At 38.7% G+C, this 27358-nt stretch overlaps 1 protein-coding gene across 1 annotated transcript in view; it reads left to right on the top strand.

The window, feature by feature from the left end:
- Window positions 1-27358, top strand: part of TRDN (triadin) — a 169205-nt gene that overhangs the window by 119026 nt on the left and 22821 nt on the right. The window contains exons 16-17 of the mRNA XM_038132155.1: window positions 15105-15140; window positions 18380-18433. Of these exons, the coding sequence (XP_037988083.1) occupies window positions 15105-15140; window positions 18380-18433 (90 nt within the window). The remainder of the gene's footprint in view (window positions 1-15104; window positions 15141-18379; window positions 18434-27358) is intronic.

Raw genomic sequence — 27358 nt, 5'->3', positions numbered from 1 at the left:
TATTAAGCCTTCCATTACAATAAAAGAGCCACTACTGACACCTGGTGGCAAATTATCTTTTTCTTTCAATCCATATGCCTGAGGGTTTTTTGTTGTTTGCTTTCAAATATGGCTATTTAAAAAAAGTTTGTTGGAGTAATGATGAAACTACTACTTTCCTCCCCATGATGCTTATCCTACTGCTTTCATGGCTATAAATATGTTAGAATGTCATCTAAATGTAACATTATTCTCAGAAGAATAATTTTGGAATGTAAATGCTTTCAGTACAGCCAGAGAAGTAAAAATTAATTAAAATACACCTTATGACAAAAGTTATAACTAGGGAAAAAACGTATTTGGCTATCCCACTGATCTAGAGAAGTAGATGCATACCACACATCCTGAAAAGCTTTGGGCTGATCTAACTGCAACAGATTGAATGTTTCATCAGGAATACGAATGTTGATCCTAGGTTTTTCCTGATGAGCAAATGCGCTGTGGGAAGACATTTGTAGGAAGACATCTCTGTTGCCTCTCAAGAACAGGGTTTGAAACTCCTCACTCTACCCTGCCCACTGCCAGGAGTGTACTTCCAGCTGAGTGTCTGACAACACTAAGCAGCCCAGCTTGGACACTGTGATGTGTCTCATATTGCCTTGTGTGAGAGATGCCACACGACAGATGTCAGCAGATGGGAGGATGGTGTGTGTTTCAGAGGAGGCCACAATGTAAGATCTGCAACAGCCAGTGAGATGTAGAGGCTGTCACAATTTAGGTTATTTACAAGGAAAAAATGGAATTGTGAAACTAGAACAAGAGAACCTAAGGTATTTCAAGAGTTGTTGGTCACATACAGAAAATGAAATGTTTATTCACAAATTTTCTTTCTTATTAAACAAATTCTGAGGAAAAGTTAAAACTGAGTCACTTGGGAACTGGAGTTCACATGTAAGTTGTACGATGCATTTTTGGATTGATCAGATGTGTTTTCAGAATGGCTGCTACAACAAGTAGAAGGTAGGAGTTTTGAGTGGTAGAACCCCATCTGACTCTTTTTTTACCTTTTATTTTTAATGATGAGAAGACACTGTATCGAGTCGACCCTGGCCAGCTGCTAATCACCCAAACAGCCTCTCATTCACTCCCCTCTTATCAATATGAAGGGAAGAACAAGAAGAGCAAAACTGAGAAAACTCATGGGTTAAGACAAAGGCAGATTAATAAATAAAATGAAGAGGAGAAAAACAAATTATGTAATCGCTCACCACCTTGCCAAACAGACCAATGCCCAGCCAGTCGAAACAGAGGATAACCTTTCCCTGTTCTTCCTCTACTCTCAATTGTTATTGCTGAGCATGGCATTATATGGTAGGGAATACACCTCTGTATTTGATGTATATAATCACTGTAAATTAGTTCAGATGTTCCAGCGGTGTCCTCTCCCAACCTTTTCCTAGCTCCTAGAAGGCACAGACAGAGTGGGAAAAAGAAAAAGCTCTGATTCTGTGAAAGCACTTCTTGGCAAGAGCCAAAACTCAAGTTTGCTAACAATGTCTGAGTAACAAATCTAAACCACAGCATCCTAGAGGCTGCTAGGAAGGAAATTAACTTCTCCCTCCCAGCTGAGTCCAGAACAGAAACTTACAGTTTGCATTTATTTGCAGCTAAATTTAGAAAGATTAGGAGAAGTGACAAATGTAAAAATTAAGCAACAGAAACAATAAGCAATGAGTTGCTTTGTGATTCCTCATGCAGACGAATGTATAAGAGCAATAATTAAGGAAACACAATGTGTGTTTTGAGTGTTATGAGTTGAGAGCTGTTTTAGGAACGAACCATATTGAAGCACACACACAAAACAAAGGAGGAACTTAAGGACCTTAGAGCTGTGTGATCCTGCTCTAAGTTGTTTCTTACCAATATTCTTTTGACAGTTTTCTCTGCTAGATTGCTCATCCATCTATATATTTCTGCAGAGGTTTGGCTTGTTGTAGGTTTATACAACCTTTAGCAAAGCCCCTTGCTCTGATTTCATCTTAATTATTATTCCAATTGGTAATATCATTATATGAATCAATGCCCATACACAAAAGCCTATAAAAACCATCTACTTTTCCCAGATGAATGATTGCAGCTTCAGGTTTCATCTCCTCTACTACAGGCCAATCCATTCCTGACTAATAACTTGCTCATGACCCTATTCTGCATGTCAGGCCCATTCTGATTTTTCCCTTCCTACTGCTCTTCTCTGGCATTCTCTTCATAATTCACTTGCAGTTTCCTGACATTTTTTCATTAGCAGATGCTTCTGCTTTTACAAACTCTGCATGCAGCCATCAGCACTGGTAGCATTTACTAACCCACAGAAATGCTGGATTAGGGTTCCTGCACAGTTACCAGCAAGTGATGTAATTTACTCTTTTTTTCTCTTACACAAACAGGGTTTAGGGGCATCTCAACTTTGATAACAACTTCCTGTTCATGGGGCTTTGTACAACAAAATCACAGAAAGAGGAGATGGAAATGACCTACTAGGTCATCTAATCCTTCCTTCTGGCAAAGCAGGATAATTCCTTACAGAATATTTTCTAGTGCTTTAACCAGTTTAGTTCTAAATGTCTGAAGTAACTAGGCCTCCATCAATTCCCGCAGAAGATTATTCTACAACCTCATGGATCTCACAGTTAAGAAGTATTTCATTCCAGTCTGCCTAAATTTTCCCTTGCTTAATTTTATCCCATTACTCAGAGTTATGTTCTCTTGTGACACCCAAATATAGTCTTTCTAACCTCAGGGCCCAGTTCCCTGCTGTCTCATGTTATATTGGCACTTACATTTACATCTGGAAGGTAGCTTTATAACTGACAAGGTGAATGGAAAATTAAGGTTGATACTTTTTCATACAGACGTGAAATTATAAACCTTGTAACAGGGGATGCTGACCATGGCCACACATCACCTGTCTATAAAGCACTGAAGAGACTGGAAGTTGCATGTAAAATTGGAGGAAGAAAAAAAAAAAAAAACAACCAACTTGAGTTATTTACAAACTAAGGATTTTTTTTCACATAGAAGAATAAATTATTCAATTCATCTCTTCAGAAAGAGATGACTTGGTATTGTGGATACTAAGTACCTTTGCAGAAAACAAACAAACAAACTAACAAAAAACAACAACAACAAAAAAAGGATTCTAGCTACAATAGCTCCCTTTGACATAGTAGGGACAGTTAAACAAGAATGAATGACTGGGAGCTGAAGCTAACTGAATCCCGACTGAAAATAAGATACATGCTCTTAACACTAAGGGTGATAAACTACCACAGCACAGGGTGGATATTGCTTTCCCTGGTGTCTGCAGAAGATGATTGTTTACCTAATGAAAAATACACACCAGCCAAAAATGTGCCCAGCTGAAATATAGGAGTCTCTGACAACAAAATGTCAGACTAGAGAGCCTGATGGTGTGTTCTAGCCTTGAGCATTACAGAGGTATACCCTCAGAGATATACGTAATAAGCTAAAAGAGAATGTAGTGAAGAGTCAATGCAGGAATGCAGTTGAAGACAACTGCCTTGCAGGTTCTTTGGAAAAACAGAAATTTCTTTCTGCATTACTTTGATAAGCCTTTTTAAGCTGAACACATGATTGGTAGTCATCCTCTAAGTATTTAGTCTTCCATGGAAAATAGAAAAGCCTGCTTTCCTAATTGACATTTCCAGAAATCCTCAAGACAGATATGGCCATTTAGTAAAAATCAAATTGTATCCCCTCAAACAGATAAAAACAGAAGAATAAAAACAGGTTCACAGTGAGGGAGAAGGAAAAAATCTGGCAGAATAGAGATGCAAACACAGCAGAAAGGCAATTACCGTAGTCTCCATGTGACTTGTTGTTAAGACAAAAGGCAGTTCAAACATATCCTACACCGAAACGTCAAAGCACTCAGTGGACTTTGAATTCTGTGCTCCATCATCATCAATGATTGACAACAATGGCATGCCTAAAGATGCAGCATATATATCCAGGTGGATATACAAACACGTCACGAAAGGCCAGACACATAACTCCCATTGATTTTCTGTGAGAACTGAGCTCCTAAACACCTTTTCTGCTTTCATAACAAGTACAAAAAAGTCACCATGGTGTTTCTGTGCTCTATTACCTATTGAAAGAGTTTTTCAACTGGGAATGGTAACATTAATCTATAGCAGAACAAAACCAAACACTTGTGCCATTCCAGGACATGGTCAGCTTTCATGGTTCAAAAGATAGAAATTAGATGAAGTGCAAAGAGAGAAAGAGCTAGAAAAAAGTTTTTCCTGCCTTCCCCTTGTCTCTCCTTCACCTCGCAATAAGAACTGACTCAGTATCAAGATTGACTCTCCATTGCAATTGATGTGGTGCCTCTCAGGTGGAAGACTCAACTCCAGTTTACTTTAGTAGGAATCAACTTTAGTGGAAATTGATCCTTTCCCATCCTTGCCCACTGTCATGTGAAAAAGGAAATTTTTCTTAAACCCTTAATGTTTGATTAGTCTGTCTGCATCCCAGGAAAACGGAGACCCTTGTGCCCAACCAGACAGTCAGTGTCTGCGGGAAGATGAATTGTAAGAGAATAGAGATAGGCAATCTCGCCCTTGAGGAGTTGCAGCTGTACTAATTACCAAAGAGTAGGAACAGCCTTGCCCTTAGTAGGTCACAGCTGTGTCCATTAGGGATGGTCCAATAAGAATGGGTGTCATAAAAGAGTGGCTTAGCTGGGTGAGAGGAGAGTTGGAGTCAGTAGGCTGTGAGGCGTAATGGGCAGGGGGCTGTGCAAGAGACAGGAAGGAGTCAGCTGGCTGCGTGGAAGAAAGAGAAAAGGAGTCAGTGCTGCAAGGAGCTGCCCATGAGAACTCACAGAGAGAAAGTATGAAAGCTTTACAGAAGGATGATGAACTGATGGTGAAAGTCACTTCCCATCCACCATCAAATGGTGCCAAGCACCAATGCGGACAAGTGTCCCATTATGGGGACCCTTCACTGAGCCTTTCACCAGGGTGCTTGGACTGACTTGCTCAGGGACACACGCCAAACAGAGACCTGCTCCTGGATCTCCACATTCTTACCTCTGTCAGTGATTGCTAGCACCCATTAAGGACTCACATTAACAATTCACAGAATAACACTCTATTAATAAAATTGTGACAAGTTTAGTTTGAAGGATTGCCAGTGATAGTGTCTGACTGCAGAAATGTATTCAAAGCAATGTATGAAGGAGATGATCATTCAGCATGCATTGAATACAGCTCCTACACAATATGTGTCCCTGGGGGGAGGAGAGGTCCAGGCCATCAACTGAGCCCAGAAGTTATGATGGGGTCTTCCCTAACTTCTGCTGATTCTTAATTTACTCTTGTATTATTTGTACATTCAGGCAGAGCTCGAGCGAATTTAGCCATACATCTATACCTTTACTCATTGAGGGATGGTGGGTATCTCAGTATAGTATGTGAGATAATCTTGGGATTGGGACGTGCATCATTCCAACGAAAGGAATTTTGCCAGAGTTGCTGACTTAACAGCAGATCTTATTCCTTAATCTCTCTTGGTTTTCAGCTCTTATGTGGCTTATCCACTAAATAGTACCACCGAGTTCCCTCCTGTGTGAGGGTTTTGAAAGAATCTGGCTGCAGTGTCCGCTTCACTCCCCCCTCTGTTTAGTCCCCCTCAAATTGTATTGTGTGTGGGAGGTTGGGTATGTTGACCACATTCCGTCCAGGGAGTAGCGACAGTATTTTCCCCTGTAATTTCCAGATTGGAACTATTATTATTTACTTCCCATCCCCCTCCTGCCCCCACAACATGTTGTACAAAGAGATCTCCAGGCCGGAAAAAGGAGAGTATTCCCTGTCTGCTGCAGCTGCCCTGTCCATGAAATGTGGGTAGCAGATGAATAAATACAATATGCTTTTCAGCAGCTCCTTTGCAGGATATCAGGAGTTGCATGCTTCCAAGTCAATGCTGAGTATTGCTCCATCCAGATCTGACATTTTGTCTTTGTTCTTTTCCATCTCAGACTACACAAAGTAGGGAGAGATGTGAGAGAGGCAAATGGTGAATGATGTTGGTAAAATCTGGTTGACAAAGAATTAGAAATATCAACCCTTTAATAAATATAGATAAAAGGGAGGAGGCTTGGTTTGCACTACCACTCACTTTTTGATGAGTTGGCAAGAGAAGTTTCCTTGAGCAAAGCAGAGGAGTAATATAGTGTTTGACAGGCAACCTCTTCTGACACTGTACTGTCAATCTCATAAAGAACTTTTTGGGCAGGCATGATACTAGAAATAATCAAGCATGAATGCGATAAATAATCTAAAGCCCACACAGGCAACCAAATAAACAGTTTGCCTTTAGACTTTCAGGTATGCAGAAAGAACTACCTGCACTGTGCAAGCAGCTGGGTGGCATAGCTTTAATTAAAGAATCTAATTTTTTTCTTCAACTCTCTTTATGCTGGTCTGGGGATTAATGTAATGTTTATTTTTCCAGTCACATCCAAAAATAACAGGATTAGAATATGCCTATGCCTTAAACAATACAAAGTTAATCTCTTTAATGAAGGAAGACTGTTCTATGCCCTCAAAATAAGATGTGCATCTGAGTCAGCAGGCCTGATATTTGGGATAATTATTCTATGTTAAATGTCCATGTACAGATACATCTACCAGGTTGAAATGACCTATCTATGTAGTATTATTTTCTGCTGTTGCTAAACAGACAAGTTCATGGCTTGACTCACAGTCAGTCAGGAGGAATCTTCAGAGTCTGAGATCAGGATGATTTTCTTTCTTTTCTTTTGCTTTACACTTAAAAAGAAAAAATATCTTTCCCTTGACCTTGAAATAAAGCTTTAAAAGCTTTACTAAGTTTTGATGAGCACGTATTAGATAAAGACATTCATGTCACTGAATTGAAGGTATATTTCAGTCTCTTGTGTGCCTTTTCCCTATAAAGGTTCATAGATAAGAGGTATTTCTGACTTAAAATATAAGCTTTTACCCTTCACTTTTAGTTATGATCCTTCCAGTAAATGTTCCCAATGGCCATGCTTGTTCTCCTGACCTGTTTTCCAAGAAGTAGAGCCAATTTTGTGGTTTGCTATTTGTAACTCTGAGAGACTAAGTCAGATAAAGTATTATTGAATGATTAGAAAAATAGAATAGGCAAATGTTCTTTAACAGAAGAGCCATACATAACTGTGGTTCAAAAAGCATTGATTTTTAGCTTGATTGCAGTATGTTCTGCATGAAGTTGCTTTCTCATAGATTCTGCCTCACAAGAGTGTAATTAGAGTATTGTGTCCCCTATAAAGATGAATGGGTGGATATTTCTTTATTTAAAATTTCCCTTCTCACAGAGTGAGAATGTTGACAGCATCTGTGTTCAGAGATAAGAAAATGTCTTCTTCCTAATGATAGTGCCTGTAGATGCCATCTGTACATCTAGCTATCCAACAGACAGAAAGAAATGGAAATGTGTTGAAGAGTACATAAAGAGATATCACAAGGATGAATGGCATACATGCACTTAACAAAGCCTATTCTAATCAAAAATTCTCTTCTGAATCATTCAAACAGTATTGATGCTGAGCTTTAATAAGAAAAGTTTAGAGTGCATCCCCCAGCTGTTTTAAGGAAAGATAAAAAATGCTAAAGAAAATTCTCATCTCTTATAACATTTATACTAATTCAAATGAAAGGTTATTCCAGGGAGATATCTGATTCCCTGGAAGTAATTTTATTACTCACATTTGCTACATAAAAAACCACTACCTTTTCTTGAAAGGACTACAGTTTCTGGAATTAGCTGCACTTGCAGCTTCCTGTGTGTGGATGACTGCAATCTCAGATCATGCTCCTGAGTTTTGCTTTTTTAAACCACATCTGATGAACGCATTTTTAGACTGTAAAAGCTTTAAGCTTACTGAGTCCAACCTTAAACCCAACCCTGTCAAGTCAACCACTAAACCATGTCTCCAAGTGAACACACATACCCTTGAAATACCCCCAGGGATGATGACTCAACCATTTCCCTGGGCATCCTCTTCCAATGCTTGAGCATCCTTTTTGCAAAGAAATTTTCCTTAATATCCAATCTAAACATCCTCTGGCACAACTTGAAGCCATTTCCTCTTGTCCTACTGCTAATTACCTGGGAGAAAAGGCCAATCCCCATCTTGCTACAACCTCCTTTCAGGTAATTGTGAGAGAGAGCGATAAGGCACCCCCAGAGCCTCCTTTTCTAAAGTTAAACAACCCCAACTCCCTCAGCTGCTCCTCACAGGGCTTCTGGGTCAGACCCTTCACCAGCTCCATTGCCCTTCTTTGGAGTCATCCCAGTCCCCCAGTGATTTTTAAGAAGTGAGTGGCCCAAAATTGAAGAGAGTGTCAAGTACAGGAAGATGATCCCTGCCCTAGTCTGTTTGGCCACAGGATTTCTGATACAAACAGGATACTGTTCATGCATGAGCATGTATTCAACATGAACAAGTTTCTGCCTGCTCTGCAGTACAAGAGACTGAATTCATTCCAGGAATTACAAAGTAGAAAGGAGAAATCACCAATTAGTGGAACCACGAACCACTATTATACTTGAAATTGGCCATTCCCAAAGTGCAGGCTTTTTCTTACTGTAACTGAATCACTTGTCTGCTCACATCCCTCCTCTACTTGCTTTATTTTTTGCTCTATTGAGCTAACCCTTTTAATGATCTTGGGAAATCTGTTTGAGATAACATTTAGTATTTCATCCATGTGCATTGCCAAAACACATTCTGAAAAGCTCTGGGGATTTAGGTTACTATCTGCTTCTGATGCTATGGTGTCCAGGGCTTGCAGGCAATCATTGGCTGCACAGAATATACAGCTGCCTTGCAAATGGTGGTGTGAGGAGATACTGCAGAGAGGAAACAACACCTCCAAGGGCTGGTGATCAGAAGGGACTTGGAGACATGAAAGAAATTTAGAAACTATCAAAAAGCCTGCTACTCTGAGGGGAGAGGAAATACAGACAATGCTGATGTAAGAAGATACCCTTCTCAGAGGATAGATGGAAAGTTTTGCATGTTTTTCCTGCTTCAGTGGAAAATGATCTGTCTACATTTAAGAGTACTATCACCAATTTTCCATTGTAATCAACAACAGAGGAATTTTAGTTAGCTAACTCCTTTTTCTACATTATTCAAGCACCTTTACATACCACATTGGTTATCAGTTAATTAGCATGCTGCTTAAGGAAATTTGATTTTAACACCCAGAAGCTCTGCATCTGCCCATTTAACTCAGCTATAATAACGTTATCTGCAGTTTCCCTTTTTTTTTTTTTTTTTTTTTTTTTTTGCATGTGTAAATCTCTACAAGCAAAGATAGAAATGCATAACCTCTCGTCTGGGATTCAAGGCTTACTAGTCTCTGCCAATGAATTTCCCTGTCATTCCCATTATTCTCAAAGCAAGATAGGTAAACTCTGGTTGGAGAGTTTATTGTTGCCATCTAATGGGTCAGGAACAGCTCTGAAGCAGTAGTGGCACTGTACCTTGCTTTCCCTTGTGCACAACTTCAGCCTCGTTGGTGAAATGAGATGCTTTTCTCATGCCCACCAAGAAACGTAATTTTGGAAAGGCAAGAGTTTTTGCCAGAAGTTGGCACAGAGCATATGGCAATACCATGCTCAGTGATTAAGACAGGGAACAAAATCGAGTGTTGGTCCAAACACAGAACGTTTCATGTGGGAAAATGTTGATATTTCTAAATCACTCTTTTATGCTGTCAAATTTTAGGGGTTTGGTGATATTAAAAATTTGATCCTAGATTAGCATGAGCAATTTTGTTAGAGCTTTTAAGTCTACTAGGAAGAAGAAATATTATTTCTTTATTTCTATGTTGTAGGGAATTTTTTTTAATCTTTATTGTAAAATGGAGACATTACACCAGATAGGTGTAGTTACTCTGATAAAACATGCTTATATGTGGGCATCTGCTGTTTCAAAAGTGCCTGAAATCAAAATTTAAAAATACTCTAAAAAGCTTTTAAATGTGGTAAAGTAAAAATTACTTCAGTAATGCCATGTAATTAGTGAAAAATTATCAAAAATAAGTAAAAAAGGAACTTAGTAAGAAATTCTAAAAGGCACTTCAGGAATGAACACTTCTCAGAATTGTTGGAATATTAGTTGAAATCAATACTATATTGTGGAAAATAGTTTTAAGAACTCCAAGTAAATGAAAAAAAAAAGGCTAAACAGCAGTATATTTTAAAAGAAATTTAGACAATTTTTGTTTAATTACTATATATTCACCAGCAGTTCATTTGGAAAAATGCTCAGCTATCTGGGGTGTGTTCCACTTTTACCTCTGTAAATCACATTAGCTGCAAAGTGTGCCACTTAATAAATTGTTTCTAAATTCTGGTACATCTGCTAGCTTGGGAGCAGACAGTAGTGAGACTGATCTCTAGGCGACTTTAATTATGTTTTCCACTCACATGATGGAAGTTCTCAGCCATCAGATGCCACCTGTTATAATTTTTATTTCCAGTCACGTGAACCCTTACTCACGGCAGCAAAGGGAACCTTAGCTGTCATACTTGTAAGATGCAACGTCATGAAAACTCTGCTATTGCATTGTACTTGCAAAGCCAGAACCAAGCACCCAAAGCATGCACTCGATTGACTGTGCTTTGGTTGTTAATAACAGCCAGGAGGTTTTGGTTTTATTTCTGAAAAACCAACACAGTTTTGACTTCAAAGCACTGGAAAATATTATTTTTATTTTCAACATAATTCTTTCTGATTCTTGAAGTTTCTGGTAATTTTTCTGCCATCTTTTCTTTTTATTCTCTGACTTTTAATCACAAGATTGATTGAATACTTGTGTCAAAATAGACAATTGAACCAAGAAATGAGGCAGGATTTGTGTGAGTCTCATTAGGAACATTCTGCTTGGAGAACTATAGTCACCTTGTGTGAGGCATTTTCATCACACAACCTATTTTCTGTGAGTATGTGTAGACCATTAGCCAGTCAGTGGGGTTTGAGTAAGTCCATTCTAGTATCTGATCATGAGGTACAAAACAGAACTTGAAAGTGTTAGCTGAGGTTTTGGGTGAGAATTTCTCCTTCAGTAACTGCTTAACATTTTAATTTTTTTCTTTAGTTTTTGATTCAGTGAATCATATCTTCCAGAGGCATCTGGTAATTCCCCAGGGTCTTTGTGCTTAGTCCAGATCAGCAGCAGAGGAATCTATGGGGTTACAGCATGTTTGATTATTAGCTACCATTCAACTTGGACACTATGGTTGCCCACTGATGTTGAAATTAGTCTTTACTTGCAAATTTGATATAACCAACATGTTCTTTTGTAAACTTCCAAATAAAAAGGTTGTTTTAGATACAATATATACAATAATTTTTCTAATTAGAAGGGTTTTAGCTGCTATGTTAACACAGTACGTCATTATCTGAGCTATCAATATATTGTCTCTGAAATACTCATTTATCTGAATAATACTTTTGGGTTTTTTTAATACCTCTAGGTATGTTTGAGTGAGAGATTTCTAGGAAAAAAAGACACGGAGAAGCCTTTCAAGAGAATACAATTTAATATCCATTAATTTCCCAGAACTGCCTTTTAGTTATCAAAATTACAGGTTGCATGGAGCAGATCTCCTGTTCTGAAATGTACAATGTACACTGTATTATAAATCCATTGTTAAAAAGGTGTCAAAGTTTTGTGAACCCCAGATCTGGGATTCACTTCATGGCAGTGTTTGAAATATTCCATTTTGGAAGTTTGTTTTAACTCAAACAACCAAACTCTGTACCAGAGCACAGGGGCATCCTTGTCTAATGGCTTATTACCAACCTCCTAGGGACTCACTGGCATGAAAGGCACTATATAAGCTTAGAGGGAATTTTTCCCTTGCCCCACGTGTAGTTTAGATGTCATTTGCTGTTACTGTGTACTGGTAGTTTACTTCAAACGAATGCTGATCGAGGCCTGAGGAAAAGATCGAGCTATGTGCTAAAAAGAGGCAAAAAAAAAAAAAATACAGCTTTGCTGTTCTACTGAGATACATCAGTGCTGGCTGCCAAATGCTCATTCCTAGTTTGAATTCAAAACTGATTGGTTTAGCCTTTAGAAATAAGAACAAAGATCATATTTGTTTAAATATTTGGTGGGTTTTAATAAAATATTTTTTTAAGTATTACTGTACTTTAGTCTTTCACAAGAGTCAATACAAGAAAAACCTGTTCTTTCACCTGAGGAGAGCTTGTACAAAACCTGTTCATTCACCTGAGGAGAGCTTGTACAAACATGCTTACTTTTTGAGAATATAGACCAGAATACAATTGTATTCAAATACCTCCTGAGAATAACCATAAAAAGGAAAAGGGCGCTTCAGTGTTCCACAGATGATCAATTATTTCATCAGTTTAGCCTTTTAAAGTCTGTTCCAGGTTTTTTCAAGAAAAGGAAATGGATAGGGTTGTCAGAGGTACCCAAATCTTTGAATTGCTCAGTGTTTGTGTTGTATACATAAGCCCTTTAAGAAGACCTAAATATCAAATGTGTCCTCACATGTGTCTTCATGTGTCTTCCAAATCTTATGAAGAAATTACTTTTTTTGGAAATTCCTCTTCTTAACTAAGATGAAAAAAATACCCACCAAGGAGCAAGAGAACATATTGCTGTTGTTTTCAAGAAAAATACATAATGAATATTAAACCTGATTTTATATAAGCTATGTTCTCTACCAAACTCCCATAGCTTAAAAGTTAAACCGTAGACCTGTGTAAAGAATGAATGAGACAAATTTCTCACTGTCTCAAATTGCACCAGTATAACTCATTGGCCAATTCATTTTTGGTATTGTTTTCCATTGAGTTGATAAGCTGTGTGTTAATTGTGCCTTATAGCAGGTAACCATATTTAGGGACTTCAGAAGTCCTGATCAGATTTGCTTCCTTCTGTAAGATCTACCAGTTGTTCATCTCTTTGCAACTGGGTGATTTATTCCATTGAAGTGTGTAGATGTAAATGCTGTGTATAACTTCAAAGGTACTTCCATGGTTCAAGTTCCTACACAACCTCCTCTGGACAATTTTCTATTAATCACTCCAGCTTAGCTGGATAAATGTGGCTTTAGAAATCAAATGTGAGACCTTGGCTTGAAAAGAATATCCTAACACTATTCACATTTTCATATTAATATGTGCTGTTGGAACCAAGTATTGGTAATTTTTCTGTACTTTAAAAACAAACAAAAAAATACCCCCCCCCCCCCCCAAATTATAAGATTTTATTAGTGGAAAAATTGTCCCACTATTTACTATATTTACTATATGTTATATATTTCAGATAATGGGAAAACACATTGATTCTTTCAAAATAAATTATGGGTTTAAAATATATGAAAGTATGTTACCCTAATAAATGGCAACTTATATGAAAAAAGGAAATAAATAACTGTAAGGCTTTATTTAGATCCAGTCTGTTATTGTAAATGATGCTGTCAATTTATTTATTTTTTTATAACCTCCAGCAATGGAAGATTATTGTGATAAATGATTCATATCATTGCAATATATACCTTTCAAAATTTCCATATCTGGCAACTAATAGACACTTCTTGAAGGCTTCAGTAGGCTCCTTAGCCAGATAACATGGCTGGAAGCTGCTTCATGATTAATTTCATCTAAATGTGGTAATTATCATACTTTGAAGTAATGCCTGCAGAACATGCTTTCACAGAGAGTTAGTGGAAGCAGAGGATTAACCCAGAAATATTTCAGTTCAGAGCAACATATCACCCAAGTAGAAATATATTTTCTTCCAAATTTTTCAAGATTATTAGACTACTTGGCAGTCATTTGCATTACCTTATCTCATATCAACTTCTCCACAGCAATTTAGAAAGCAGCAGAAAAAGAAGCAACTTTGTATTATTATCAGTAATGGGATAGTCTTGGATTTGCAAGCAATTTAATTTGACAGTTTCTGCCCTGAAGTATTTCTTATATTAGTGTTTAAGAGCACAATTCATTTATCATTCATATATGTTATGGACATAGGAATTATCTTGCCTATATTCCAGAAAAGCTATAGTTACTTAGAGATGATGTTAATTTCCATGTAACCATCCAGGGGAGTACCTTCTACCACTGCTCTATGCATGCCTTTGCTCCTGTCTCACAAGACCTGCACAAGTAATTTCTTGGTTGTACAGGTGAGACTAGTGAAAAAGGTATGTGAAGCACCAAGAATGTTTCTAAAAATGGGTAATTTTGTACCCAGTTACAAGCCCTGAGGTAGAATAGCACCAAAAATTATAACAGAGAGAGAGAAGCTATCCCTGAGTATTTCTGCACACTTATATTATCCCAGTAAAGATTCCAAACGTCTCAGCAATCAGAAAAAAAAGTCCTGCAAAAAGGTTGCACAAAAATCCTACCTTAAGTGAGACTGAACAGCCTAATTAAGTCTTTCTGGAGATTGCTTGGTCATGCTGCATTTTGATTTGGCTAAGTAATTTCAATTTTATTCAAGTCAACCAGGGATGAATTTTGTCTGCTCTTACATGGACATATGTAGGGCTGAACTCCTCCAAGTTCAAAAGGTGTTAAGTGGAAAATCTTCTAAAGTAGGCCTCAGTTGTGAGATTGTCAGCAGCTGTAGGGAGAGTGCCTTTCATTACATCTCTGCTCTGGAACTGCTAGCACATCCTTCCTTGTGTGCCTGCAGCCTGACCACGTGCACATGGTGAGCAGCCACAGCTCGGCTGCTGCGTGTAAGCCATGGTAACTCAGCCAATGTCGGACCCCACAGATTACCACACCAAAATTAAACACAAGTGTTTAGGGCCACACAGGCTTTCCCATATTTACCCTTAGGGTTAAATTAGTGCCACTGTTCCATGGAACAAACAGAAGTGGAATGCATCACTGTATCAAAGAGATGCACTTTATAGCAAATAAGCTGTTTCACCTCTAAAGCATACACTTTAGTAGTAGTTTTCTGTCTACCTTTACCCTTACTGTATTTTTATGCATATGTTTGGATTCTTTTTTCTTACAGATAAAAAAGAAGCTGCTGTATCCAAAGAACTCAAAAGTAAGAAACTACTATCTCTTTTATATGCCATGCAGTTTCAAAAGTTCATTTCATTATTCCAAAAATAATAGTTATTGAGTTGTTGAAAATACAAAGAAGAAAGTAGCTACACCATTTATAATTGAAAAATGACATGTTTGCACTTCAGCTGCCTCCTTCTTTCTTAATCCGCTCTTATCCTACTTCTGACTGCACGCTCCTCTTTGTGACTGACAGTTTTGCCTTCCCCTCTTTCCTATCACTGTCTTCAAAAACAAAGGTTTCATAGGGCAGGAAATGTCAAATTGAGGTCTCAGCTGAATGCAATCTCAGTGGCAGCAATTTTCATAAGTAGGCTGGGAAGGCTCAGAGTTGAGCATGCTGAGGAACACCAAATTTATCTTCACAAATGCAAAACAAGGGTCCTGCCTGTCTAGGTAGCTCTGGTTCTAACAATGAAACTTCTGTGGCTGAAGAGAGATGGGAATTGTGCTCCTCTGAAAAAATAGCCAAAAAAATGCTCTGAGAACTTGGTATCATTTAAAAGAGAAGAGCTACATCTTCCTTTTCTGCAAATTCACAAGCGTCAATGCCTCAACACAGAAAGGACAGTAAAACAATATCTTTGGTAAGACTTCATCTGCTCAGCATCCTGTTCTGAAAGTACAGTATATAAGAAAAATTAGGAAGAATATGGGGCTTTGAAATCTGATTCAAAATCACAATTAAAGAGTGCACTGACTCTCATTTCCATGTATGAACTTTGGTGACTTCTATGGCATAAAAATCTCCTGCCATCCTCAGTTTTGCAGCAATTTATTAAAATATTTCTTTTGGCAATGAAAAAAAAAAAGCTTACATTTTGGGTTCTTATGCAAATTTTGCAGAATATCTAACAAAACATTTCATAGACTTACTCTACAAGTAATGTCCTGTTAGTGAAATAAGAACCTGTTTTCAAGAAGGTCTTAAAGGACCTATTAATTTGGACACATAATTCCTCAGACCAGCCTTCGAGTGCCTAAATGGAACCTACAGGAGAGCTGGAGAGGGACTTTCACAAGGGTAGGAAATGACAGGACAAGAGGTAATGGCTTTAATCTGAGAGTAGGTTTAGATTGGATACTAGGGAGAAATTCTTCACTGTGACAGTGGTGAGGTGCTAGAACAGGACCCACAGAGAACTGGGGATGTTCCCTCCCTGGAAGTGCTCAAGGCCAGCCTGGATGGAGCTTTCAGCAACCTGGTCTCATGGAAGGTGTCCCTGCCTGGCAGGGAGTTTGCAACGAGATAATCTTTAAGTTCCTTCCAACCCAAACCATTCTGTATTCCTTTCACAGGAGTATTCCACAGCAGCTGTCATAGCAAAACTTCCCATCTCCACCACATGAGCGAAATTTCCAGCTGAAAGTAACTCATGTAAAGATGCAGAATCATTAGCTTAAATAATTTGTGAATAGCACTTAAATAATTTGTGAATAGCAAACTGGAAATGATATGCTTGCAAAAACCAGTTTAAACTTTGAGCACTTTTGTTTCAATGCTTCTAAAGAGTTATAAAAAATTGAATAAATTACAGAAATTTTTAGTTAAACATATCCTTTTATTTTTTCTAAAAATTATTTTAGTTTCTTAGATATTCAATATTTTAAATCAAAATCAAAATCTTTGTATAGCACAAAGAAACCTTAGTTTGTTTTCACAGATGTAATGAAAAAAAGTTTAAAAAATTCAACATCAAGCATACTCTAGCTGAGAGCTCAGAAGGGGACAAATGAAAGAGTCCTGCTATTTCATGTTAGGTCTATTTGACACTGTAGAACATGTGTGTTGGATCTCTTCTGCAAAAACAGGCACTCAGAGAAGGGATACTGAGTAAATTCTTCTTCAAGGTCTTCTGCAAATTTTTCTGAAGGAGGGGTGAGCACCCCCAAATAATTACAATGCTCTGATAATAATTAAGTTAGCATATAATTATCAGCTGCAGGCTTTTAACTGGATGGAAATAATGCAATCCACATCACACATGCAAACTATATTTTGTTTTCATTCAGTTTCACAAGACAATCTGATGCATCTTTTATGAACTTCTCAAAAGACTGGAGGGGAAGGACTCAAAATTTCATTCCTGATTTAGCCATGTTCTTTTTCATTGTTATAATACAGTGACAGATGTGCAGGATTAACTAACATTTTTTGGCATTCTGTAATTCAGCTTGTGATTAGATATGAAGATATGAAAATGTGAATTTTAATTTAAAGAACCTTCTAGTTTATACAAAAAATCTTTTATGACCATTGGTGAAGTTTAGCTTATGGATATTTGTTAAACTATTGTGGTTTAAGTACAGTGTGTTTTGGTAGTTCCTGAGGATAAAAGCAATTAACAAAATACTAAAAAAGAGTGAATAAATCTAGTAGGTTACTTAGGTTCTTCTACATGGGGTTAAGATTCCCCAAATCCACTTGAGGATGCACACACCATTCATCATTGGGACCTTCATTCCTCAAGGACACGCTCTACAAACAAAGACACTGTAATGCAAATGCTTCATGAAAAGACCCAGAACAGTTAGATGGCCAGAGAGGGCACATTTCTCTGCTAGGAGAGTACAGAAATTGCTCTGTCAATTGCAGGATCAAACATGAAGACGTTCTGCTAATGCTCCTCCATTCTTCAGGATGCAGGGAGATTCCTGGTATAGCCAACTCATTGGATGTACTTTGCCAAAGCAGCTCAATTTCATCTCTTCTAACCAGGGCCAGTTTCAGATTAGGGGAAAGGATGCCACTGTGAAAAGCTGTGGGATCCCCTGAGGTACCAGTACTGGATTCACAAGAGTGAATCCTCAACAGCTGCCAGAGGCTGGTTCAGGACCTTCTGCTCTCCTAGCTGCAAGAACAGATGTAGAGGCTTCCAGCACACAGCTGCTGCCTGAGGGGCAAGGCCATGCTGAATCCCCAACATGCCTTCTTTCCTCTGCTTTGCCAGCTAGTGAGCAGAAAAAGATGAAAGAAGGGATTCAATGCCTAACAGCCAGAGCTTACTAGCCCTTCAGCTGGTTATACTGTTTAAGCCTTAGAGTTTATTGAAGACAACTCAGCCCTTCTCCATTTGGTAATCTCTGTTTAACTCTTCAGTTTAAAAAATTGTTACAGGCTTCCTCACTGGAAGCCTTTCCTCAGATTTCTGTGGGTTTTTTTAAAATATAACGTTTTGTAATAAATGCTTCTTTTTTTTTTTTTTTTACTTTTTTAAGAGCCAGCAAAAGCTCCTGCAGCCAACCCAGCCATCAAAAAAGCAGCAGCACCAGGTAAAGGAGAAAAATGTTTGCATGCAGTGTACTTCTTGTACTCTTGAACCAGTTTATTGCATCATAGCACCATCTGCTGGATTGCACATAAACCAGTGGTTTTTGTCAGTTTTCAGGATGATTTTTTTGCCTGTTTCGCTCTCAATCATTGTGATAATTCATATGTGAAATATTCGCTAAGAAAAAAAAAAGTATTTAGCACTGACTTCTAACATTGTTTGCTTCTTGTCCTCCCATGGCAGCTATGAGGTACCATATTGGGCCATTCGGCAGTGTTTGAGATTAAAAAAAAGATAATCTGAATGTAGTCTGATTTTAAAAGCAATAATTACAGAAACTAGTTTCCATGTGAAGGTGTATTTGAACCATTTGAGAAGGGGATCTGGTATTTCAAAGTGCTGATGTCACAGTAGGTTGTCAAAATGGAGCTCCTGGATAATCATAAATACACACTGAAAAGACAAACAAATTTTTTTAAACAAATAATGGCATAAATTTCTATCTGAATTTAGACTGGATTGTAAAAATCTAATAATTTTTATTTATTTAGGATTTCATCTGCTTCACAACCATCTTCAAAAATGCCACTTGTCATTTCTGCTTAATAAATAAAACCCAATATAATTAATAACAGCCTGAATAGTCATTATATTTGTAGCTTGGCTACATTTTATATTAACTATCAAAAAACCCTCAGGAATTCCAGTATGAAAGTGTGGAGAGTATAAAACCATAATATTATTCTAGTCTAAAGCAGGATGGCTGGCGCTGCACCAAACTGTGCTATTGAGCTGTGCCTGGTGCTGGCATCCCAGCAGTGGCCAGCCCACACTTCCTCTGCTGCTTCTTTCCTCCAACTGATCCCCCTGTATGGATCTGAGATAGCTTTTCTTTTTTGCCTTTAAGATTGTTTTCTGGCTATCTTTCTCTAACTCCAGCTGTTTCAGTAGTCTATCTCAGAGCTCTCCTCCACTGAAAAAGGGAGTAACGTCTTGCATCAGTAGGGGTGACTTGGAATTGGTCAAGGATCAGTGCAAGCCAGCAACACCTGCAGTTGTCTCTACCACAGAAGGACTCAGGTCCTGGAATCACAGAGGACGTGAGCAATTGCAGCACATATTGTGCAGCTGTACAATGCCCTGTGTGACACTGGCCTGGGAAGCACCATTTCCCCACCAGTGCTCCCTGTCCCTGCCTGCTGTGTTTGTTTGACACCATGTTCACCTCTGCTAACACAACAGGGGGAGCAGTGTAAGCCATCCATTGCCGCGGCTTACAGCTGAAAGCTGTGCTAGGAATGTGTGTGTGGCAGGGTGTTCAGCCTGTCACTAAGTCTGGCTCCACAAACATTTACATTGGTGTCACTGATCATTTCTTGAAGCAGCTTTTTGCCACAGTGTGTTGTACAGCTAGACCCTTAGAAGGCTCAACAGTACTTTGTAGAAATCCTTATGTTAGAACCATATGCTTATAATTAATTCATTCCACCTGCTTGCATCCAATATTTGTGTTCATGTTTGAAAAATATTCCAATGAGTCTGCTTGCTGGCAAGAATGGTGATGACAGTAATCTGCTTAAGAAAAAGAAAGGGGGAAAACTGGAATGGCTTCTTATGGAAAAATAAAATAAGTTTGTCTGTTCTGACACATTTCTAAATATCTAGTTTGCCTTAAAAATTATAAAGAGCATAGGTTTTGAGTTCTACATTTTAGCTTCCTCTCCAGTTCTCTGAAAATTAATTTACCACCAGAATAACTCACCATAGCAAAATATTAAATATGCTTGTTTGGCAACATCATAAGTATACTGCTGCCTATTAGCACAGTAAATTAAATACATTATCCAATTTCATATTTCATTTTCTTCCACATATCTTATTACATCACAACCTGTACCCAAGAATGCCTAAAGCTCAAGGTTTACTCCTCTTAACAGATTGAACAGACTGAGAGCACAGCTGATCATCTCACAGTGCATCTACATCACATATGTTCCTGATCTTAATGTCACTGGTTGAGAAATCCCTGCCTAATTCAACATACATTATTTTAGTCTCCCTACATGTATAGAGAGAAAGCAAAGAAAGTGAATATGGAGTTTGGAAATCTATGAGAACTTCTGGATCTGCAAGCTAACAGCTGCTCTAGGAAGCCAGCCTCAATACATTTCCATCACTTAATTTTGAAAATCGATATTTTCAAACATTTCCAGATTTCTCTAACTGGAAAAAAAATCACCTCTCTGGCGGTCATCAGAAGCTGGGCTTGAGATCCCAGTAATTGGCTGTAAAGCAGAACAGTTTCTTAGACATATGCAAGTGATGCTGTTCTAATGGGAGAAATCAGCGTTGAAGATGTTTTGTTACACATCTTCCTCAGTAACCCTGTTTTAGGTTGCTCCCATTCTAAATCCTGCAGGCATTCCCTCCTTTTTTTCCTGCACAGTGCATTGTTCCCCCAGCTGTGCCAGCAGAGCAAGTCTGAGAGTGACCTACCCTTACAAAACATCAGTCTGTCCTTTTGCCCTGAGGAGTGGCACAGGTTTCTTTCACAGGACTTCCTCAGGCACCCCTTGTGCGCTGGGCCCAGCAGGCTCTCCGTGAAGGGTTTCTCAGAGCCAGGGGTGTAGGTGATGAGCAGCTGCCTCATCCTGACATCTTTTATCAGGAGAGGGGGGCTAGGAGAGAAATCTGCCTATTATACCCATCCCTCTGGAGACTCACACCTCAATCCTTATCATGCCCCACAGCTGCAGTAAATTCTGTTGGGTGGGGCAGAGTCATCACGCCTCAGTTTAGTAAGTTTGCTGGGTCTGATCTGTCACTGTGGGAAAAGCCAGTGCATGGAGGTGCAGGACAGGGCAGGGAGCATAGGCTCAAGCCATGCAGAGAGCATTTCCAGCTGAATTTGCTAATTTAGGCTGACTGTATGGCCCCGCAGGCAGTGAGTGGTTAGTAGCTAGGGAGAGGGATGGGAACAGCTCATCTTTGAGTGCCTCTCAGGAGATGGCCTCACTTCATAGGCAAGACTCCTGCACCTTCTCTAAGCACCAGTGACAGTGCTTTCCCCTGATAATTTGCCTGATTTGAAAACCAGTTCTAACTCTTTTCAACACTGTAAAAATTAAATCCTAATTGCTTCTTAGAATTTCCTTGGAATGGTCTTGAAATTTTTAATTAATTTTACAGTATGTTTAACAGATTTTGTACTGTCACTTAACTGCCTAATTACTGAGTCTTAATGACTAATTTTCCCCATCTTCCTCTCCAAACATATAGAAAAAAAATCTTATTTATCATTCGTTTTGGGTTCATAATAGAAACTATTTTTAAGCACAATTTCCTCCTTGAACATCAATCAAAATTTAGTCTGGATCCAGAAAGAATAAAATAAATATGAGAGACAATAACTAATTTTAAGTGCTCAGATGTCAGCTGCATCCAGTCTCCCAAACTGACTGCCAGTTGTACCAGAACTACTACTACTTTATTATGCCACCAATCTTTTCACTGTTTCTAAGAAGCAGAAAGAGAACATGTTGTATGAAATTTTGTAGTGAATGGGTCCATGGGGTAAGTACAGAGTATTACAATGCAGGCTAGACTGAAAAACTTGGTTAGAGGATAGGTTGTATAGGTTAAGATTATTCTGTCTAAAGCAGGAAGAACTACTGGTTTTACTGGTAGTATTTACATAGCAGGGAAGTAATTTTAACTCTTGGTCAAAGATAAAAGATTGTAACTAAAATGGCAGCAGGAAAGCTATTGCCATAAAATATAACCAGTTTTAATCTACATAAAAAAGGAAAAAAGCATAGAAGTTTATGGCACAGTAGGTATGTTTGAAATGTAGAAAAGGTTTATCAAGGAGCTGGATTATTGATTCTCTTCTAATTATTACCTGTAGTACATAATTATATAGAAAGCTAAAACCTTATGTTGCAGGAGATTAATAAAATTCAGCAATTTTATTGCATAATTTAGCAACACAGTGGAACAGGCAAACTTATCATGGATTGTTTGTCAAGTTTCACAGATTCAAGTCTCAAGTCACATGCCAGGGATGTATTTTACTCACAGCACCACACCCTCTGTATCATCCATCAAACTATGCATTCTCATCTTGTGTAGATATATGTAGTCAGTCCAAGAGGAGAGACTTCAAACATCAGGGTCAAGTTTATGTTATACACCCCTGTAAGTACTTTTGTAGAAAGGAAAAAAGCACCTCTCTCTCTCTCTGTAGGGATATAGTAAAGTCTTCCATCCTGCATTCTCTTCAGGATCTTATGTCTGGGGGGCCTCTGTGTGCCTTGAAATTTCTCTTCATAAGCAGCCACTGCACCTGGTGAAAGCATCTCTACATGTATTTATGTCAACCTGATGTTACCAAGAAAATTATTCTGGTAGCTGGAGTAGACAGTTCAATTTTCTGTTTCCTGAAGTTAACCCTCTCAGACTTTTTCAGAACATAAGCACAGCCATTCTCAGGGTTTATATTCCGGTTTATCTTTTTGGCGACGAATGTTAGACGTAACTTATTGAATGCAGAAAGACAAGACTTGCAGTTTATTTCTGTACAAAATAAATCTTCACTCAGATAGCAGATGTTTATGCAGTAGTAAACAAAATAATGAAGCCCTACCTGTATTAATACTGCTGCCCAGGGTCTTGGGATTTAGATCCAGGATCATTCTGCAGTCCTTCTGAATCAAACAAAGCTTTCTTTTCAGTCCATTTTATCATATTTCTTCCTCTGTCCCACCTTAGCTTTTCGGGAAGTTAAATATCATATATTTTCTGACTTAGTAATTTTCTTTCTGGTTTCAAAGGGATGGTTCCAGGCTTGCCTGTTTTTGCACAGTAGATGGAAATTATCTGCAATATGCCAAAGGACAGGAGAAACTGGGTCTTGGTCCTCAACTGTTCATCCCAGGGTGCTTCCACTAAGCTTTATTGAAGCCTCAGAGCTGGTCTGCCAGGAATTTATTGAAGCCTCTGCTCCTGGTCTGCCAGGAATGCACTGCACCCTCAGCAGCTAAAGCCTTGTTGCTGGTGCAGTAGTCCATCACTCAGCCACTTAATATCTGCAGGAATCTATTATATGGATGGAGATGTATTCCACAAATCATTTCAACCCACTGACATTTTCATCCCAGTTGAAGTCTGAGAAAATATTACAGAACATGATGTCTTAAATTGTCCACAGGATTATGTAAGCTGAGCCATTATCTGACTCTGAATGGGAAAGGAAAAATGAATTCTTTACTTATGCCACAATAGATGATGCCCTGTAAGGGGAAGAATTTTCTGATGTTAGAAGATTTTACTTTACAACCATGAATCCTTTAGACATAGGATTTATTTAAATAGAGCATGAAATAGCTTATTTTACACTTACCTTTCTAATCTGAAATCCAGTTTTAATTCACCAATTTTTTAAAATGTATTTGAGTAAATGGCCTAAAATCCTTTTTTTTTTTTTCTACTTTTGCTAGAATGTTGAAATTCCCAGTCTCATAGCTTGGCACATTGTTTTGCACTTACTCCTTAGAGTATTCTCTGTTTCAGGATAATATAGAGTTAAAATAATTTCCAGTACTTCCTTTCAGATCACAGTATGTGTGAAGACACTCATACTGTAAATGCAGTCTTGTTTCTTTTTTTGTCACCAAATATTTGCTATGCATCAAAGTGCTTTTGTATTGCTAACACAAAGACAGCACTACTTGAAGAGCAAGGCAGGGGGAGCAAGTTAACTACGAAAATTATTTTTATTCATACATGAAAGTAAAAATAATATCAATAAAAGAGGGTCACATTAAGTGCAATTAAAAATCAGAGCTAAAAGGATTCTTCTAGAAGTGTCCACTCTTTACAGAAAAGGCATTTTAAGGTGCTTTGTTCTGAGGCTGGCAAACTTTCATAGCCCTGAACTTCTTCAATTATTTGAGTGGACTTTTGGCTAGAATTGGGCCCAATTTCAACAAGGATTTAACAAATCTTTATCTTGAGTTCACAGAATCACAGAATGACTCGGTTGAAGGGACCTTCCAGATCATCAAATCCAACCCATCTCCTAGCACCTCAACTAGACCGGGGCACTGAGTGCCACATCCAATATTTTTTTAAACACATCCAGGAATGGTGACTCCACCACGTCCCCTGGCAGACCATTCCTGTACTTTATCATTATTTCCATAAAAACTTTTCGTAATGTCCAACCTATATTTCCCTTGGCACAGCTCAAGACTGTGTCCTCTGGTTCTGTCAGTTGTTGCCTGGAGAAAGAGAACAACCCCTACCTGACCACAGCCACCTTTCAGGGAGTTGTAGAGAGTGATAAGGTCACCCCTGAGTCTCCTTTTCTCCAGGCTAAACAACCCCAGCTCCCTCAGTCGTTCCTCACAGGGCTTGTGTTCCAAGCCCCTCACCAGCCTCATTGCCCTCCTCTGGACGCGCTCAGGTGTCTCAACGTCCTTCCCAAACTGAGGAGCCAGAACTGGACACAGCACTCAAGGTGTGGCCTCACCAGTGCTGAGTACAGGGGAAGGGTGACCTCCCTCCAATCCCTCCATCCTCTAATATGGTCCTGCTGGCCACCCAGTTCCTGATCCAGGCCAGGAGCCATTGGTCTTCTTGGCCACCAGGGCACACTGCTGGCTCGTGTTCAGCCAGCTGTCACCATCACCCCCAGGTTCCTTTCTGCCTGGGCACTGTCCAGCCCCACCATCCTGAGCCTTTAATGTTGCAGGCAGTTATTGGGGCCAAAATTCAGGCCTCATAATTTGGATTTATTAAACTTCATCTTACTGGACTCTGCCCACCTATCCAGCTGTTCCAGGCCTCTCTGAGAGCCCTCCCACCTTCCAACAAATCAACACGCTCTCCCAGCTTAGTGTCATCTGCAAACTTATTAAGACTGAATACCATTATCTATGTCATCAATAAAGATATTGAACAGAACTGGCCCCAGCAGAGACCCGTGAGGGACACCACTGGTGACTGGCTGCCAGCTGGATGCAGCACCGCTCACCACCACTCTGTGGGCCCGGCCATCCAGCCAGTTCCTAACCCAGCAAAGAGTGCTCCTGTCCAAGCCATGGGCTGCCAGCTTTTCCAGGAGGGTGCTGTGGGAGACAGTGTCAAAGGCCCTGCTGAAGTCCAAATAGACAACATCCACAGCCTTTCCTGCATCCACCAGGAGGGCCACTCAGAAAAGCATTTGAGGGCCTGCTTAAGCTTTGTTGAACCCAGACTATCACATACACTATAGATATAATTATCTTTCCAGGCATTAATGTTTTGGAAATGGTACCAACTTCACTTTGCGAGAATGGGAATAAGTGGGCCTCATCCAGTTCACTGCGATCATTGTGGAAATGCCACTTGATTTGCAGGGAAGCGGTGGTGTGGAATAGACTTTTCTATAACATATATGCTTATATTACATCTACAATTTATGATGGACAGTTTTGATGCCATTGCTTTCTGCCTGCGATGAAAAACCTCAGACCAAATTGATGGAACTAAAAGCAGTTGCATTTCATCCAAGCTTTTCTTTCCTTTCTTTGCACAAATTTTTTATCAGATATTTCCCAATAAAGTACCAGATTTCCGACAAAGATACTGATACAAAGAACTGTCACCCGCTTTCCTTTTCTTCACAAAACTCCATCAGGAAAACTCTTTGTTGCCCTCCTCAAAAGATGTTAATATATAGAGGAGTGAGTATATGTGTGGCATGATTTTTTGATGTAAGTGGTTTCCTTAGTGTGTTCTTATTCCAGAAAGAAATGTGTTGTACAGTTCATGATCTTTATAAATCAAAGTGTAAAACAGCGGTGAGGTTTTCTACAATGAACAAAAAAATAAGGATAGCAGTGAAATATAGCAGAACACATTCTCCTTGGGAGCAGGAGAACAGGAAAAATCTAGTTTGATGCAAGACTTACTCATGTGGATTATCTTAGTTCTAACAACACGATTCAGCACATATTGCAACATTTCACTTCAGCAAAAGGAACTGAAGGGATCTTCTCTGTATCTAAATGCTTGTGTTCGCAATATTCTTCATGACAGGATAACTTGGAAAGCTTTAGCACTCTATCTCATTTGGTTTTAATTAACCAACATGATATGAAGTTCCAAGAAGTTTTATGCATAGCCTATAAAACCAAGATTATAAAACTATAAGACCAAGCTAACTTTACTTTTTAAGTACCTAAGACACTGCATAGAATATGACAACAGTAGGCTTCACTGAAATAGTTGTGGTAAAAGGTAAACAACATTACAGAAAGCACCATTTTTATTCAGCGACTGAATGCAAACAAAATGGTGTTGGTAAATTAACATGTGGTGCATCCCATACAACAGCATATCCACTTGAAATGCCATTTATTTAAACTTTTCCAATCTGTGTCATTCCCAACACAATTTTTATTTTCCTGGACCATTCTTGGATATGAATACTTTATCTGAATTAGAAAATAGCAGGTGCACACACACACTCATACACGTGTGCACATACCTATATAAATTATGACGGGAAATCAACTGTTCTTTCCTGTTGGGTAGCAGAGGGTCACACTTTGTGACTGTCTATTCTGGCACTAAAGATTAAAATACACCTCAGCAAATGTGCTAGCCTAGATGCTTTTCAGCACTGTTTTTCCTTTAGGGAAGAATGTGGCTTAGGGAAGAGCAACTGAGGCAGGTTCAGGTTCTCTTCTCTCTCCCACCTACTCTGAATTGCCTAGGAGTATGTCACTAGTAATGAAGCAAAAAACACATTTGTATGGTTTTATGAGCATATTATACATAACTTTGCCAGTTTCCATAAAAAAAAATAAAAGCCATTTGTTTAAAGCATCAGAGCAAATAAAGATGGTAAAATGTCAAACTAAATCAAATCTCAATTCCA

The sequence above is a fragment of the Motacilla alba genome, chromosome 3, assembly GCF_015832195.1.
Source record: "Motacilla alba alba isolate MOTALB_02 chromosome 3, Motacilla_alba_V1.0_pri, whole genome shotgun sequence".
Lineage (NCBI taxonomy): Eukaryota > Metazoa > Chordata > Aves > Passeriformes > Motacillidae > Motacilla > Motacilla alba.
This window is presented reverse-complemented; position numbering and strand designations above follow the sequence as displayed.